General features: G+C 40.3%; 1 protein-coding gene across 1 annotated transcript; it reads left to right on the top strand.

Moving 5' to 3' along the window:
• The first annotated feature begins 3,803 nt into the window (after positions 1 to 3,803).
• On the top strand, positions 3,804 to 18,035 carry tmem64 (transmembrane protein 64). Its single transcript, XM_005478508.4, has 3 exons — positions 3,804 to 5,698; positions 12,083 to 12,238; positions 14,815 to 18,035. Exons 1-3 carry the CDS (start codon positions 4,988 to 4,990, stop codon positions 15,004 to 15,006), a joined length of 1,059 nt encoding a protein of 352 aa, XP_005478565.1. The 5' UTR covers positions 3,804 to 4,987; the 3' UTR covers positions 15,007 to 18,035.
• The last annotated feature ends 1,210 nt before the right edge of the window (positions 18,036 to 19,245 follow it).

Below are 19,245 nucleotides of genomic sequence, written 5' to 3'. Positions count from 1 at the left end.
GACAGCTAAATCAACAGCCTGCCATATACTGACTGTCTGCGTTGATCCCGCCTCAGTTGATGCAAAGCGTTCGAGTTTTTCACACTGTGATGCACAGGCTTTAAAATATATAAATGAATACATAAAAACTTCACCTGAGACACTCTGACAACATCGCTGCATTCAACCAAATGAGCAGCACTAATAGCTTACTCCAACAGAGGGCTGTTACATAAATGCGAACTTTTTGTAAAAGCTACAAAGGCCACATAAAAGGTCGGCTTATGATGTCCTCTCTAGACAGATCCCCCTCCCCCCAGGTATTTGAATGCTTGAAAACGGTGGTCTCACTTCATAACACAAAAATGGACAGTCTCTCAAGGACTGACATTTCTGTGTTTTCGCTGCAGTATATGCTCTCTTTTAATCTGACTATAATGAAAATGTATGCAACTAAAAAACAAACAAATTTAAAAAAAAAAACTTAAGCATGATTTGATGATGGTAGCTTTGCATTAGCAAATCTTATAATAATAATAATAATAATAATGATAATAATAATAAGAAGAAGAGGAGGAAGAGGAATATTGAACTATAACAAGGATCTGTATATTATAATCTGCCACATGTATCACGCTCATGCTAAACTTGTAGTGGGTTGAAATGGCTGTAAAACTGTGTAACACTTCCATCTAGTGGGGTGCTGTGATAGCACAAAAATAAAGATCAACAAAACCAAAAATTACATTGATGAAAAAAAAGAAAAAACATATAATGTAATTAATAGTCCAGGGTTTATGTGAGATAATACTCGGGTAGGAGGGGTTACCCTGTTTTTAAAGGACTACCACCTCAAGGCTTACAGCTCCACAGCTGAGAAAGCGGTGTTAGATGCACCAATGAACTTATTGTCTGCTTCACTCCCCTCATTATGAATTTATGCTGAGCACACCAAGCAGGGAGATTCCCCTCAGGCTATAATATTATACTGCATGCTCTCAGAAATACAGGAGAATAAGTGAAAGTGCTCTTACTCTGCTACATATCACAGTAATGTGCCGTCTGAAATTATGAACCAGATTTTTATGAACGTGAAATTATGTCTATAAAAGTGATCTGTAGTGTATTTTTATGCTAACTATATTTACTGCAGTAAGTTCAGTTGCTTACAGATTTGTGGTACATGTACTGCATTTAGGTCTGCTTCTACATCACCTCATTGCATGATGGATATTTATTTTTGATTCCTTCTTTGACAGCTATTTTTAAAATAAGCTTTATTTTGAACTCTTTAGCAGAATATAAATGATGCAGTGAGGGCTGACTGTGATGCAATAACCCCCACTGGCAGAAGATCATGCAGTTGAATAAACATGGTAAGAAAATGAAGCTTAATTCATCTTGTTGTGAATGAAGACTCTGATTGGAGACAATCTATACTTTTGCCAGCTGAATTTAAGAGCATGTTATTTTAGCTGATCAAGAGGAAACGTATAATTTTTATAGTAGAATTAAACCGAATTGAGAACCTTTTTTGTAGGCTTATATGGCAATGAACAAACATATGTGTAGATCAGGGGTGTCAAACATAAAGCCCAGGGTCCAGAATTGGCCTGGCAAAGACTCCAATCTGGCCCACTGAAAGGTTATAGAAAGTGTGAAGGAATGCATAGATTTAAGTTTTAATCTGTATTTTGATAAGTTTTTCATAAGTTCATAAAGACCTCTCCTATTGCCATTCATACTATACCAAAGTAAAGTAATAGATAATTAAATGACAGAAAAGTTCCTGTTTTTAGTGCCTACTTACTTATACTACTAACAATGATATCAGTACTGGAATGTTTATCTAGGCAATGAGCTACCAAAAACCTTTCTGTAATTTTCTACATTAATGATGTCAGTAGCGGTTTTAGATACGGGCGACACGGGCGGTTGCCCGGGGCGGCATCGTGGTGGGGGGCGGCATCACGGGTATCAGGAAAAAAAAAAAAATTGCTCGTACTCATGCTGCCCCGACATCAGCCAGCGCATATCGGGAATGTCGTAGGCACCGATCGGTTTCCTATCGCCCATTTGCTGGGAGTAAGGGCGCCCTCCGTTTGCGAGGTGCGCCTGCTGCTTGCGGCACAGGGAGGAGAGGGCGGGGTGGCGGGGTATTCTCTGGCTGGCTGGAGCAGCATCTAATAACCAACTCGCAAAATAAAACAAAATAAAAACAAACCAACAAACAAGAAAACACCAGCCTTATAATTTGCACCGATGTTTTTTCAAAATTCTATACGCGAAAAGTGAGCGCGAGAGCCCTCGGTGCGCCTGCTGCTGAAGTCAAAGTAAACTTTGTCATCTCCGCTACATACAGTCCAGTATATAGAGAGACGAGACGACGAGGCTCCAGTTACAGCAGTGCAAGTAAACGAACAATAAATATTTAAGAGTAAAAAAATAAATATACACTTTAGGACTCGGGGTAAAGGGATCAATAACAATTTAAAATGTATATTTTATATTTTGTTGATTTAAAGTCTCACATACAACCCGTTTTTAAAGTTTAAAAAAAAGAGAAAAGAAGAGGAGGAGTGTAGCGACTTCCACAGTCGCTAGAGGCCGGGGATTGAGCCTATTTGCCTGACGCGCTGTCAACTTTACACAATAATGCGAGAGGTGGAATTGCTTGCTTGTTTATTAAAGTGCTTGAAAAGTTTACAGAGCAATGTTATCGGCTCGCGATTCAAACTCTTAAAACATCACAGGCTCTAATGCAACAAGGGGAAACTCGTTGTGCTGCGGTCAACAAAAACTACGACTACCCAGCCCTCCTCTCTGTCAAAATCAAACCAGTGAAAGACAGACTGACAACGCCCTCTTAATGTCACCGCTAGCACCCACGTGACTCCCGTTACACATCACCATAGCAACCAAACAAATGAAAACCCAGTGATCATTAAAATTCAATACATTTAATTATGGCTCCTACAAGGAGAAATGAGCAAAAGATACAGGTAAGCAGATGTGTCATTGGATAATGGCAGGTCATGTATCCTAAAACATTAAGAATCAGAATACTTTCTTAATCCCTAAGGGAATTATGTGGGTTACAGTTCCTCCAAGAAGAAATGGTAAAAATAGTAACAGTAACAGACTAAACTCCAAACAATATATAAAATAATATAATATAAATTAGTCATTGTCAATTGTTGATTTGTCCAGTTCTCGTTGTATGACGAATTATGATGTCTGTTTAGTAGCCGTTTGCATGCATAATCTCTCTCTCTTCATATGTGTGTGTGTGTGTGTGTGTGTGGGGGGGGGCGCCAAAGGGAGTGTTCGCCCAGGGCGCCAAACAGGCTAGGACCGCCACTGAATGATGTAGAAAAACGGAGAAATACTGTTGAAATTGCACTTCCCCTCCTATATTAACGCTTCTCGGGGATTAAATGTGCAGTTACATGCATTTACACTGACAGAAAGGGAAGTTTCACTGGTCTGGCCCACTGAAGCTCAGAGTGCGCCCACGATGTTTAATGAGTTTGACATCCCTGGTATAGGTAATATCTGTTCCGCACATTGAGACACACACACACACACACACACACTCTTAAAATAAGTCTCAGAAAGCATGTAACAACAACAACAACAACAACAACAACAATAAATTGCTCTCGTGAATTTATATGAATCTCATGCGTGTGTGTGTGTGTTTTAATTTGCTTCTGTTGTTTATCAGTTACATTTATTTAAATTTCATAAACCATCAAAAATGACGTGTGTTCAAAATGAAATCCAGGCCATCTTAAAACGACTTTTAATCTAATTCCGATGTTTATTTTCCTCCTGTTGCGTAATACATTTGTAATTTTCTAATTAAATCACTGTGTGTTTGCTCCTGTTTATTTTTAGAAAGGAGAGCTTTCCACGTAGCTACGTCCCCGGCCACACTGACGGTAAGGAGTATCAACACAGGGACATTTCACGATGATATCTGTTACTTATATCTTGCCTTAAAAAACACAGAGAGACTCAGAATGATTGAAGTAAAAGAAAAGTTAAAGGGATCACGTTAAGCTTGGCTGACAGAAACAAAATCGTTCAAGGAATCAGTCAAAAACAACTTGTTTAAAAAAAATCTCGCGGTGACATCGAGAGCTTTCTGATTGGTTGAAACAGTTAAACGGTGGGTCACGTGGGCTGAGGTTACTTGGCATTCTGGGACACAAACAGTGGTCTGTATGAATAGCTTCAACATCGACAGCATCCACTCAGGAGAGAGGACGACTAGTGAAACAACAGCAGCAGCAGCTAGCCTGGAGACAAAGAGCAAACTGGGCTTTCGCATCCGGCTTGTGAGTCCTGTTTGTCGCTCTGGTGTCCGGGAGAGGCGGCGCTGAAAGGCCGGTGGCGGTGGTTTTAGTATCGAGATTGCACTGTTGGACTTTATCCTCGCAGAGAGCTAGTTAGCTAACGGCGGAGAGTAAGTTAGCCACGCAGTGATTTGTGCTGGTGAGTTATCGCTAAAGCTGGATGTGAATGCTGAGAGAGTCCTAAAAGTTGATGTCGATAGGACAGGCTCTCCCCTTGTCATGCAGACCCATCTTTGTCGTGTCCCTCCGGCCACTGACTCAACCTTGTCCTGAGCGAAGTGATAACAACTCTGAAGATGGCGAGTGCTTTAGACAGCGACTACAAAACTGACAACATCAAGCCACTGCACTGGCACGCTACACAGCTGGTGTACCCGAGATAAACTGCTAACACGGGTTAAGTTGGGCAGTTAATGTAATGGCAAAAGGTTGCCTGTATGCCTTACTATGCCAGTGCAGTAAGAGCACCAGAGCAATGGACTACTACTTATGCTGAAGCCATCGTCTTCAAAGTTTGTGATTACTTGTCTCTGTTGAGATGGACTTTGACTGTGTTTAGACGCTTTCTAGGAACCTGTAACATAACAGCTGCTTCCAGGTCAATCTGAGCTCCACTGCTGGTCCCCAGAGGCTGTTTGAGGACCGACATGTCAATGTCAGGGGCTACGACCGTGCAGCTTTTCACCAAGCTTGTAAAGCACGCAGTGGGCAAGACGCAGATCCAGCTGAACCGCTGGCTGCAGAGGACCTCCACGGATGAGTGTGACAAAATAGACATCCTAATATGCAACGCCTTTGATGAGAGGGGAGCTGGCTTGGGGAAGTCGGACGGTGTTCCCGAGGCCAGCGTTGACACAGGGGGGGCGACCTTCACCGGTGGTGCAGAGTTCAGACATCCATGCTGTATCACCACCTTCTGTTTCAAAAGCGCCCTGCTGGCATGCATCCTCACTGCTGTGTGCTTCTCCTCGGTGGCTCTGGTACGCCAATACCTCAAGGACCTCCTGCTTTGGGTGGAGAGTTTGGATAGCTTTGTTGGAGCCATGCTCTTTATAGTTGGTTTGATTATCGTGTCCTTTCCATGTGGATGGGGATATATTGTTCTTAATGTGGCTGCTGGCTACCTCTACGGCTTTGTGCTGGGCATGGGACTAGTTATGGTGGGGGTTTTAATAGGGACCTTTGTGGCACATGTGGTGTGCAAACGACTGTTGACTGACTGGGTGCTGAACAAAGTTGGAAACAACGAACAGCTCAGTGCCGTCATACGCGTGGTGGAAGGAGGAAGTGGACTCAAAATTGTGGCCTTAGCAAGACTCACCCCCATACCTTTTGGACTCCAAAATGCAGTTTTCTCGGTGAGTATGTTTCCAGGTTTTCCTAGGCCATCGTGTAAACTCACAAATTGCAGTAGAAGTATCACAGCACTTGTTCGGCTCTGGGAAGAATTCATTACTGTACCAGATGATGGCTCAACAAATCAAACAGAGTCCTGACAGTTAAATCCGTGGTCTTTTTGTGTGTGTTTTAGAGGGGACGGATTTTTCTTATTTCTAGGCCAGCTGAATCTCAGGGGAAATCAGAACTATCTAGATACAAGTCAGGAACTGCCAGTTTCATTTTAGTTTAGGACACTGAAAAGAGTAGTTGGCCTGTTACTTTGATATTCAAGGCAGACCGGATTCTAAATGTGGAAATGAAAATAGGAAGCCGGTCCACAGAGAATGGAAACTCATTCTTCCTGCAGATAAACAGAGTGCTCCTAGGATGTGGCTCCCAGTGGTCAGTAGCCATATTTCAGGTTTTATATTTAGGAGCAAGGTTTTGTTTTTGTTTGTTTTGGTTTTTTTCCCCCCCCTTGAACATCTGGTGACATAAACACAATTTAGTTTAAGGTGCCACCTTTTTTGTTTGGTTTCCTGTGTATTTTTATTTTTTTATGATGACTCTCATGTCAAATGAGTGTTGTGATATTGCTTTCAACTGCTCTCCTACATTTAACCGAGGCCCTTGACCTTCATACATTGCATGAATAATTTATACCCCTTCATTACCTTCCTCACTCAACTCATTGATACATCCAAAATGTTAAAATCCTTAAGCGATTATCCTCTGTTTTATAGAATATCAGGATGGGTCACTCGATATGAAAACAATAGGACTTAAAAAAATAATAATAATAAAACAAGGTATTACAAGTTGAAGCCATGCAAAAAAACATAGGTTCACCTACCCAGTATATCCACAGTTGTCTTTCTAGATACATTTAAGGATCACACTCCTTGTGTAGGCAGTAATGTAATTTATAATACTTGTAAAATTGCCACTGAGGGGATTTATTTTTGCTAGTTATAATAAAATTTAGCTGGGATATCCTTTCCACACACAAATATATAAACACAAACTACATTTAATCTGCTGCAACAAAGAGCTTGATTAACGGTAAACGCGCTAAAAGTATTGTCTGATGAGAAATCCCCCTTAAACACTGGAAAGCGCAGAAGCACAAACATTCAAAAGTGGATGCAAAGCGTTGAGCTTGAAAGACATTAATAGCTTACAGCAAGAAGGAGTTGATGCACAGGCCCAAGGAGGGGAAAAAAGCTGATGATGTAAGTGTATTTCACAAGCAGAGGTTGTATGGTGCTAAACCAGTGGGGTTTTCCGGGGTGACTGATTTGGTTAGACATTTGTCAACTTTATAGAGTTAAGTGCTTTGCGTTGGTTATGATTTCTCACAGTTTAATGTCACCACACTGACATAAAAAAAACCCCTGCTACATAACCCTCATTCAAATATTGAGGTGTTTGACCGCTATACTGGTTGATCTGAACAACTATCTAAATGTGTCACCGGTGTGATATTTATTACTGAACATAGAGAGAAGTCCTGTAAAGGGGTATGAAATCTTAATCTACCCTGTAGCATGTGAGAGCAACACGTTGAAGTTATTTATTGCACTGCATTACGTGAACGCTAGACTTTGGTTTAACATATCAATATTGCATTGACATATCTACAGTTACTGTTCAAAACGACCCTTACAACTTCAGATGGTAATTTGATAATGGTGAGATGAGATCATGGTAATAATGAGAAGCCTTGTGGGTACAAGAATCACGGGAAGCAATAAACGTTTGTGCAGCTGTTGTACGCTGACTGATAGGCTGCTATTTGAGAAGCATCTCAAAGTCAGATGTATGGATATCAAGGTTAGGCAGGGAGCTAACGTAGATATGGGTTTAGAGTTGGTGGTGATCTGTTTGGAAAATGATTCCTGTGATAATGGCACCAAATGTGAGCACGTTTTGTTTGTTTTTCTTAGTTGTTACGATGTTAGTGTAAAATAGGCTCAAAATATGTTTTAAAATGAAGGTTTTTCAGACTATGTTGGTGATACTTCCCAGACATACAGTGTAGTCAAGTATGAGAATCTGTAATTCTGAATAAAGGCATTATTACTCTTTATTTCCACACTACAGTCAGCAGTTTACCTGATCATGGACTTGGTTGAGTATGACATAGCTTAAGCCTAGCAGATGGCTTTCTTTTGCCTGACTGACTTCAGTAGCTTCATTTTTTTCCCCTTGCTGTATACTTCATAGTTGGGACATGTCTGTGCTTCATGGGAGGATAACTGGAGACGCTATGACAATAGTTGCAACATTGAACTTGCTGCTCCACGCTGCAGAAGTGAAAATGAGGTGTCAAAGTCAAGGGACAGATTTTAACAGTATGTTGCTCAGCTGCTGACTCTGTGACTGGCGCTGTTAGTACCCTCAGTCAGCTCATGAGAGTCAAAGTACAAGGTGAGCTTACTGAAAGCCATGTACAATAGTGATCTTGAGCTTGCTCTGGGTTATTACATACATGGTCAAAGCAAACAAGAAAAGGCTGCAATTCTAAAATGGCTACATTGAACAAATGCTACAGATGTAGGTTATATTTTGTTGGATGCCAGTTTGCATTTGTCACTTTTCTGCTGGTTTGTTCCAGCTTATGACAGCTGTTTGTCTTTGGAAAATGTGCCTGTGCTTGACTCATTGTCAGGCTTTTAAGGACTTAATGTTTGTTTTTTGTGACACATTTTAGATTTGATTGGTTGATGTTGCTTCGAAAAGCTTGGAAAAACTCTCACCTGTTTTATTGAGATTTTGTCTACCATCTGTATCTTTCGTTGATAATGAATAATATCGTGTCAAATGATAATTTGAAAGAAATCACAAAGACAGCATTGAAAGTAGTCCATTAAGCATTATTTCCACACTTTTATCGGCGGTTTCCTCCTGGATCTGCACCTGTCTGGTATGCAACTTGTTCTGACTGCTCACATAGCGTCATGCAGCTGTTTTTATGAAAAATGCTGTTAAAGCACCCTGTACACTAGCTGCTCGGCACCAAGTGGCAAGCAGACACACTTAGCATAGCAAAGCATTTACCAACCACAGTGTACTGGAGTCCTAATCTTCATAAACAGGTATCTACATATACATATGCAAAATGTGGAGGCCAGGACCAACTTTGGCATCTGAATTTGTACTCATCAGTCACAAGCATGCTGTGATTACCTGACAAGGACAGGAGGCAAAAGAATGATTTGATTTTGCCATAAACTATCACCTGCAATGGATTGGTGCTTTTGAATTTACCTGCATTTGTTAATACATTTGCATAACATGCAAAATGTACCTGGTTTGAGATAAGGAGGAGAGACAAATCTCCGCGTCAGGAGGGGCATCTGGCATAAGAATCAAAATAAGGTTGTAATCAAGCAGATAGAACAGGAAGCCTCAGATATCTGCTGGCTGCATCTGAGGAGAAAATTGGCCTTTATCCTCAGATGCTAATGCTTGATTTACAGGACTGCATTGCCTATGCTGTAGACTGACATGCACCTTCCAGACACAGACTTCAGCATCTGTGAAAAGTCTATTTGGTAGTAGTATCTGATATATTGATTTGATTTATTAAGAAAAGTATGATGGGTTTTAATAAGAAGAGACCTGATTAACACAGACAGGTGGCTGTTTCCTTCTAAGTAAAGAAGGTGGTGGAGAAGTGATCGCGTTTGCTGTTAAATGATCAGGATGGAGAACTGATATATTCATCACATCACACAGTGATGCGTGTCGCAGTCGCTTCCTTGTGAAATTCTTTGGTTTCTGTTGGAGAAATGACTGTCAGAATGGAGCTTTTCAGTCTCACCACCTGTTTTCCCTGCAACATTTTCACTTCCAGCCTCTACGGGGTTTCAACCCCAACTCAGGCTCTCGCTGGATACTTAATCTCACCTCGAGGTTCGTTGTAAAGCCGAGCTGCTGTTGTATCTGTACGATCTTATTCTCCACAATAAAAAGAGAAACTAGCCATTTCTAAGCATAGGCCCGTAACGGCTCACAGTAGAGTTATGTCTTGTCTGCCCTGCCCTTGGTAAGCACTTTCTGCGGGTGAGGCTACATTTCACTGTGCCCCTCACTTCTTTCTGCTGAAGTCGGTGGTGCTACATTATCACGGGTAACCTAAAACGACACAGAGACTGCAGCAGTTAGCAAAACAATAGGACAGCTCAGGAAAAATGCTTGTGAATCCGTTGAGCTTCAGGTGAGCGCTTTCATCTCTGCACATCTATTTTATTGCACTTTTATACCTGCTCGCTAGCCTGGCTCCAACACTCATCATAATGAGCTGATGAAGCAATCTGGGAAGTCTTCGTGTGTGATTTATGGACCTTCGGTACAAGCAGACATGTCTAACCGTGTTTTTTCACACTCTAATAGTATGAATAAAAAAGAGAAACAGCATGACAGTTGCAATCCTAATTTTACTGCATAGTCAAAACACCTAGTGTTTTGTTTACAAGCACAAAGTCAGGCCTGCATTGCTGCTGCTCTAAATAAATCAGGCCAGTCATAAGACGGGGTGATATTTTTTCACTTGAATTTGCAGATTATCGTGATACAGGCTTGCAGAAGCAAGTAGGAGGTTCAGTGGGAATTCTCTGCACAGTTATAAAAATACCACAGACTGGCCCTTCCCTGGTCGCATACAAGACAGCTGTGTGTGCCCGATGCCTGGGTGGGACTTCAGAGGCCCTGTGCTTCAGAGACTGCATTCATTTTCTTCTATAGCTCTCACAGATGTCTCAGAGATCAGCTGAAGGCGTTTTGATTGTGTTGACACGTGGTGTGGACACATCAAGGCTAATCTTCCAAGGAGAAAAAGCCTGTCACATGACCGTACAGAGGGAAAAGTGCTCGGCGAAAAACAGCCCGGACTACAATGTTAGCTTGATTAACCACGATTTGATAATGTCAGTGTTTTGTGACGTGTAACCTAAGCTCTTATCAGTGTCTAGTGTGATAACGGGAGAGGATTTTATCCCAGCAAAGAGACACTTTGGCTGCATCCAGCGCAAATGTTTTCAAGCCCTGATAACATTTTGGCACAGACAGTCTTGCAGCAACATACCAAAGCCCCTGACACACTGCTATCAGCTGCAGCGTAGTCACTGAGCACACGGTGCCAAGGTCACATCCTCCCACAGCCAGCACGGGCGCACAGAGGCTTATGTCATCACTTAATCAAGAGATCAAGGGTGACAGCGAGCCAGACACTTATTTATATTTATATTAAGGTGGTTGTTTGGAGATGCCGACATGTCAAAGTTCAGCATACGTTCACCAAAATTTATTTAACAGCTTGTAGATTTAAAAAAAAAAAAAAAGTAATTAGAAGAAGAAAAAGGGGTAGCAACATATTTTTTATTTTATTTTTTTTTTGAGACAGCATCCTGTCTTTGTGTAGTGAAGAGACTCAGTTGTGATGTAGCCTGTGAGCACACCAATAAGCCACATCATTGACACCACTGACAGTGCTCTGCAGAGACACCTCTGGTCCCGGGGTTCATGCGGATGTTATATTTACTCATGTACCACTAACCGGAACAAACCCTGAAGGCGGCGGCACTCCCCAACTGCAGCCGTCTCCTGTAGCAGAGCACCCAGCCTTTGCACAGAGTAGCTCAAAGACCAGACTCACCCTCCAGGTTTATCAGATCCCAGTCTGATCGAGAATCTCTGGGACGCGCTAGAACAAGTCTGATTCGTGGAAGGCAGCCCGTGGGGACCAAACTGCTCTCCCGGTGCCAAACCCCATGGGAACACAAGCCGTTTTTGCATGCATGATGGGTGCAGGTTCAGCACTCAAATTTGTTAGAAACGATTTAGTTAACCCAATTTACTGTGGTCAGTATGATACTTGTTTATCCTGCAAGGAAGCCAATCCTCATAAGAATTTATTTGGTGTACATATATAAAAGTGTGTAAATAAACAATAAAAAATCGACTTTTACAATTTCAAAAAAAAAAAGTTGTAAAACAAGTTATTCAATTGCTGGAGTTGTTCATATGTTCTTTTTTAAAAAAGGACAATGCCACCATGTCACGTAGCTTCTTTTTAAAAATAAAAGCTTTACAATGTTTCAGTAAAACTCAACAGTTTTTGAAAACTAAAAGTTCAGGGCACAACAAAATCAGACAAGTTTGAATTTCACAGACTGACAGAGTTCAACATGGTTGAAATAACTGGAAGACTGAAAAAATGAAAGACAGTCTTTTAATTATAGATGTTTAAATATGATTAAATCTGATATTTTTCTTGTGTGTTTTACTGTTATTTTATCAAAGTTTGAAACCTGTTTTGTTTTTGGTTTTTTTTCTTAATCACTGCTCCCCTTTCACAGATCACAGATGTGTCCTTGCCAAACTACCTGGTGGCCTCCTCTGTGGGCCTGTTGCCCACACAGCTTCTCAACTCCTACCTGGGCACCACACTTCGCACCATGGAGGACGTCATCGCTGAGCAAAGCGTCAGCGGCTACTTCGTGTTCAGCCTGCAGGTGAGCTCGAGGTGATAATATATTGAGTACGAAGGTAACAATTTTCAAATGTCCCAGATTTGAGATTTTACGTTGCTTTCCTGTTGTGCTCAACGTTGTGCTGACATTTAAAGAACAAAAGCCCAGCGGAGCTTGTTGTCCAGCACACTGTGATTTGTGAACATACTGAAGATTAGATCAAAATGACATGGAATTGATTTTACTTTTAATTTTTATTCTTAAATATTGGTGATTATTGAAGGAATATTAATAGATGTGGATGTAAAATTTTAAACAAAATTAAAAATTGTATACTGTGGAAAATGCATTAAAATGGAGAACGGTAACTACTGTGATGAAAACAAGCTTACAGACAGGAAGTGTAAGGTGCTCTTTTCTTGGAATGACTTTAGCAGGTCTGTCGGATGTTAATGGTTTCTCACATTGTTCTGGTTTGAGCTTGTTCCACTCTTCCACAGTTTAGCTGTAGTTGTTTTCATTAATTTGCCCTCATGGATTTTCCAGAGATTCATGTTTGTTAAGGACTGAGCTGTTTCAGTATTTCACTGTTATCAGATTCGTGGAATTTATGAAACCGATTTTGCAATTCAACTGTGTTTTGTTTTTGTTTTTTGTTTTGTTTTTGTTTTGTTTTGGGGGTTTTTTAAAGAAGAAAACAGTGACGCATGAATGAATCTCTGATGTGGGTGTTCACCTTTTTGTGTTGCAGTAAGGAAGTCAAATTCCTGCTTTAGCAAACGTCTGTTAGACAATGATCTTTCTTCCAAACTTCACTGACATCTTCCTCTATTCATGCAATTTATGTCCTTCAGCAGGTTTGAGTTTAGCCTTTCGAGTCCATCTGTTAATGATCTGTCAATGAGCTTTCAGTCCAAATTCTCTCAGGCGATGAGACACTTTGTACCAAGAAAAAAACATCAATGTTCAACAGTGAACTGACGAGCAATGCGGTCAATGAGCAATGAACCAGTTTCCCACTCAAAAGTTTCTCTCTGGTGAATTTGTCCCATGTGGACAACTAGAATGGATTTTTTTTAACCTCCTGAGACCTGAAGGTTTTTCATTTCTTTTTAATTTTTAATAGAACATTTTATTAAACATACTGAAGTATCAGGTGCAAAAAAAAGTTCCCTTATGAAGGATGTTATCCACATTGGATCACATTTCCTTTTAAAACCTCTCATTCAAGATTTTTATTTAGGATGGAGTATTTTTAAAGTACAAAATACATTTTAACTACATCCTGTTAACTTATATTAGGCGCTTTAAATAGATTAAGGAGTAGCTTTGGTATTCTCTGACCTTTATCTCTTCTGTATCTCCACCAAATGCCCTGCTTAGATGTTATTCAGCCCTTTTTGGCAGGTCTTTTCTTTGGGGCACTCCTTGTTGTAGGTTTTTGTGAGTCAGAAAACACAACAAAACCATGTAATCTACCAAAACATCAAACCTGCAACAAGAAGAATGTGCTCTCCACTGGCCAAGCCCACGTGTACACCAGTCTGACAATGTGAAATGAAGGTTGAACACTTTGCTTTAGAGCTATAATAGTAACAGAGAAAATAAAAATGACCTTCACACAAAAGCAACAGGTGACAGACCTGTTCCTCACTTCTAAGAAGAACTTTCTATGACTTTTCTGTGAAGTATTATGTCAGACACCTCAAGTTCGTTTCAGAGTTTTACAGCATCCCCAACACCTGTTTAGTTTTATGTAATTCTCAGAGGTGCTCAGGGAAGAGTTAATAAAGGTCAGGAGTCCAGTGTCTGGTGAGTAGAACAAGGGTTTTAGTGTTTCATGTTATCTCATTGACAGCTGGCCATATTCACATGGAAGCCAGTCATGATGGGAAACTATGGGAGGTGGTGATGTAGTCCAGCTTTCTCTGATACCAGCATGAGGAATGGACAGTCTGATTTGCCCTGTGATGGAGCGTTCTCGCTCAGTGGCAGTAAAGATAGGCTCCTGTTTCCTGCTACCTTAAACTGAAATGGAGAAAATGAATGAATTGGAGTTAACAACAACCTTTAAAAAAACTAATTACCTGTGATTTTATATAATAAACATATTGATGATTGTCCTTTAATATAATTAACGCAGTGTTTTAGAGGCTGCTAACTCAGTTTCTGCCTCTGAACTCGTATTACTTGTTTGGGCTCATTCTGAAAAACTCTGACTCCAAACTGACTAAATACCAAACTCCAGCTGGCTTCGAGATTTAGTTTTCATAGATATTTGAGTGATCTAGAAGTTGAAATATCTTTAAATACAGAAGAACGCAGCAATGTCTTTAGTTTTTGAACTAAATAAGTTCCATCGATATTTGTTCTAGTTTATAATTAGTAACTTAATTGTTATCAAGATTAGCTCCTTAATGCTGTTTAACTGTTTTAATTTCTAAATGTTTGAAGGTAGCTAAAAATGTGTCTTCATCCCTTTTTGCTTTTAGGAGACAAAAACGATGTGCCTGTAAATGTAGTGCTTTACTTTATTATCATCATCATTACCCAAACAGAAGCCTCATTACCTCAATCGTTAGTTAACACAAAGCTTCCTGCTCTGCTCCGCTCTACAGATCATCATCAGCATCGGCCTGATGTTCTACGTCGTGCATCGGGCTCAGGTAGAGCTCAACGCAGCCATCGCCGCCTGCCAGATGGAGCTGAAGTCGTCGCACATGAACGGCTCCTCCACCAATCACAGCAGCTTCACCTACTGCAGCAAGAGGGTGACAGCTGGAAGCGGAAACTGCATCAACATCGTGTGACCTCGAATCGCCACACGTGGCTGTAGCAGCCACGACCTGGTCACTCAATTGTAAAGTGCGTATCCTTGAGGGAACCAGCACAGTTCAGCTGGTGTCCCAAACACGCCGGCGGCACGGTAACGTACTGCAGCGATAGCTCCGGCATCTCGCACTGAGCACCCTAAAGGTGTTCGCCTGTAGTCGGTGTCGAAGTGCGGGACCATGCGCCTGACAATGGTGCCGATGACAGTGGTACATCATCATGGTAGTTTATTTGTTTTTTGTTAATGGTACTTTTTTACATCTGTTACATAAGATGTCTGCGGAAATATGACGTTCTCACCGCAACCTGTGAAATAGTCACGATATTTCATCATGTCTTTTGTGCTCATGCAGAACTTCAACTTACAAAGTCCACACTGGGAGGTGGGAGACGGTGGCAGTGGCATAAGTTAATCATACACTTATGAGACTGTATTTTGAATGCTGGACAGGAGCAGAGCTTTCAGACTCTGTTTTATTACTTTTACGTGTAAGGTTTTTCTTTCTTTTGCTGCGGTTTGGGTTTAGGCACCAAAAGCACTAACAAAATACTAGTTTGGGTTAAAATGCAAAGTTTGTTTTCTACATGATCTAACGTGACTGTTTCACTTTTGCCGTGAGAGCGGGCAAAAATATGGCGGGTAGCACAGTGAGTGAGTTTTTAAGTACATGGCAGGAAACAAGATGCCTGCTTTATTTCTGAATGTGCAATGCGAAGCTTTCAAGAAAGGAACCGATTTTACTTTTAATTTCAGTGTCAAAAGAACACCAGCCTATACACCTTTATTTCAAAGTATACCTGTTTTGATTTTATTTCAGGTGATTGAATTATTTTGCTTATTTGCAGTATGAGTAATAAGGGCATTATTAATATTTTTGAATTATTTTGCGTTTAATTATGGTTCCTATTTTTTTCTTTTTTTATTTATAAAAGTGTCTTAATTTTGGACTAAGGAGAAGGCGGGAACGCTCCCAGTGTGCGCAGGCTTTGTGGCGACTTCAGCTGCCTGGATATCAGTTTGAGCACCTCCTGCAGGTTTGATAGGAGAGCCAGGAAGTTTATAATCCAATATGTTTAACTCAGAGCCGCACGCCCTGCGAGTGATTCCCGCAGCATTGGTGATCCATTTTGATTTTTCGTTAATGTTCATTTTGTTTTTGTTTTTGCTGTGAGATTTCTCTTTTTTGGGAGAATTATACAGGTTTTTTCTCTTTTCTTTAAAATGATAGATTTGATAAATCAGTGCAATACATCGAGGAACGAAACGGCAAGAATGTCACATTTCAGTGCTGAAACCAAACTAATAAGAAATGCTGTCATGCATACGACATAACACAAACCCAAGTCTGTGTGTTATTTGGGGTTTATCTTACTTATATTATAGAGGTGTGAGCTCGATGAGATAAAGAAGCTTTTATTTTTTAATGTGCCGTGAATTGAGGAAGATTATCAGACGTTATGACCCCGGCCTCGCCTGAGGGGAGGCTGAGTGCAACTTAGGACTTTTTACTTGTTGTTGGTGATGATAGACGTCACCTGATAACTTTTTTAAATTTCTTTAAGCTCTTAATACAACAAGGATCTCATGCTGTAGGTTTGTTTGCACAGTCCACTACAGACAAACATTATTTTCATACAGATGAACTACAAATGGGTTTGGTTGGTCAAAAGGAGAGCTGGATGTGTCTGAGAAGCCGACAATCAAACACAACATGGACACTAAGTGATGAATGTGATACTACTTTTTATTTTTTACATTTATTGTGATGCTGCTCCTCAGACCAAGTCTGATAGAGGAATATTAAGGGCTCCTATTTAAAAGATTAAAAAAAATTACACATCTTAATGTCCCTGTAGTTGTTCACAAAAAGCCTGCTTTGTAATGCTGGTGCAAATTTTTGTTTTGTTTTTAATTTTAATTTTCGTACCTTTTTGTTCTTAGCGCCACCCAAACACATTCCATGCTGTCAGTCAACTGGCAAGCTGTAGAGTTATTTTCACACTAAATGTTGGTGTAAGGGGCCCCTTCCGGTTTGAATTTAGCAATAATTTTGACAGTTTAAAGCAAAAAACCCCAACCGTATATACCAGTAAGCTCTTTAGCCAAGTGAGGGGAATCGTCCAGTCGGGTTATAACGTGAACAAAAAGCTGCATTTAAGTTATTTGATCTATATTCCACTGTAAGCTCGAGTATCACCATTCCCAGGTTTGTGTTACAGTGTTCAGCCTGCCTTTTACCTCCCGCTGCCTCTTTGACAGACATCTCTGAGCTGCCTATGATTTGATAGAGACGTTGTGAGACACGCTGGTATCTGTGATCAGAACGGCTTGTTGGGAGAGTCCCTGAAATGACTGACTGCTTGCACACAGACCACACAAACATCTTTATTGTTAGATCGAAACACTTTTACAGGTTCTTACTTGAATTGAAAGTTTACGTATAGAGGGAGAGAGGGGAACATGTTTTACAGCTGATAGCTTGTGAAAAAAAATCACTTAACACTTAGCTGGTCATATTTTGAAAGCACGGAAATATGGTTTGTTTTAAAGTCTTAGATGTCCCCTAACAGAGACTCTCCAGAAACGTAGCGTGATTAATGAAGCTGTTCTGCTCAGAAGTGGGATTTTTTTTTTTTTTTTTTTTTTATTGTTTTTTTTGTTTTGTTTTGTTTTTTTTGCCATGTTTAATGCAAAAATCAAACATATAAATGAAGCTCGATTGGCCACCGTGGACACGTGTCATTATGTTTAAGCGTCTCACCTGGGAACTCAGATTGTGCAAAAATTTAGTTTTACACTTAAAGGCTTTGGTTCTTCCTAGGTGGGCTCTACTTAACTTTAGACATAGTTATGCAACAACTGATTCCTAAGGGAACTATGTTTCATAGACACCCATACAAGACCTGAGTTTGGGATGCAGGTGTTATATAGAGTGAAGGATCATTAACCTAAAGGTTCAATGGGGTCATGTGTGGTGCTATGAAATGTAATACTTCCCCATCTGTATCAAGTGCATTACACATATACTGTATTTTGTAATACAGAGAATTTTACAGTGTATAAATGTTATTTATCACTGTACGATGCTTGTTCAGTGTTATTTATGAAAGAAAAAATAAAACCAGTCAGTTTGTTATAACCTTCTGCTTCTTTTTTTCCAATCAAACCTCACAACCAAAACAAACTCCTGAATTTATTTATTTTAAGTTGAGGTTTCCAGTGTTTTCTTGCAAGATGACCTCTTTTAGTCCTCCAAGGTGACGTTCATAATTACTTGGAGCCACAAATATTTGGACAAAACATTTTTTTCCACAGTGGATTTTATGTCAACCAGTGTTTTAAGTACCAAGTTTCAGTTTTAATTCAAGGAATTTAAAAAAAGAATGAAATTAATTTTAGGAATTAAAGCAATTTTGATGCATAGTCCTCCATTTTCAGAGGCTCTAAAATAACTGAGCACGTACTGATAAGCAGTACAGCTAAAAGATCATGCAAAGTGTTTAAGTTGCGTTTTGCTGCTTTTCACTGAAATTCTCAAAATGAGGTCCAAAGTGATTTTGGTACAAGTGCAGGAAGTCATCATTAGTCTGAGAAACCAGAAGAGAAATTACAACCCTAAGTGTCCAAATCAACTTTCTTCTTCAAAAATAATGAATGCACTGGCCAGCTCGGCAACACCAAAACACCTGAAAGACCACAGAAGAGAATTAAAGTGGGTGATCACAGAATTATTTCCATGTTTTAAGAAAAACCACTTCACAGCTGCTACTCAAGTCAAGAACAGACTTGCGGAAGTGGGCAGATCAGTGTGAAAGCCTGCAATTAAGAGATGCCTTGGTAATGGTTATACTCAAAAACAAGAAGGACAGACTAAACATTACCAGGAGACATGTAAAGGAGCTCACACAGGTCTCAGCTAAATTCTTTGCACACGTCAATCCAAATCATTCTGCGAAAGCAACCCAAGAGTCTCAAGACAAAGAAATGTGATATTTTTCAATAGCCAAGTCAGTCACCTGATATCACTCCAACAGAGCATGCTATTCCATTACTGAACACAAAACTGAAGCCAAGGAGACCCACAAACAAGTAAAGGTCTTGCAGAGCATCTTGAGGAAACACAGCATTTGTTGCATGTGTTCTGCACTTCTGCTGGTGACTGACGGGATTTTCACCCAAGTATTAAAGACAATCCTCGCGTTTCAGACGTTGGTGG

The sequence above is a fragment of the Oreochromis niloticus genome, linkage group LG22, assembly GCF_001858045.2.
Source record: "Oreochromis niloticus isolate F11D_XX linkage group LG22, O_niloticus_UMD_NMBU, whole genome shotgun sequence".
In the NCBI taxonomy this organism is placed as follows: Eukaryota; Metazoa; Chordata; class Actinopteri; order Cichliformes; family Cichlidae; genus Oreochromis; species Oreochromis niloticus.
Note: the sequence above shows the minus strand (reverse complement) of the source record. Positions and strands in the feature narration are given on the sequence as shown.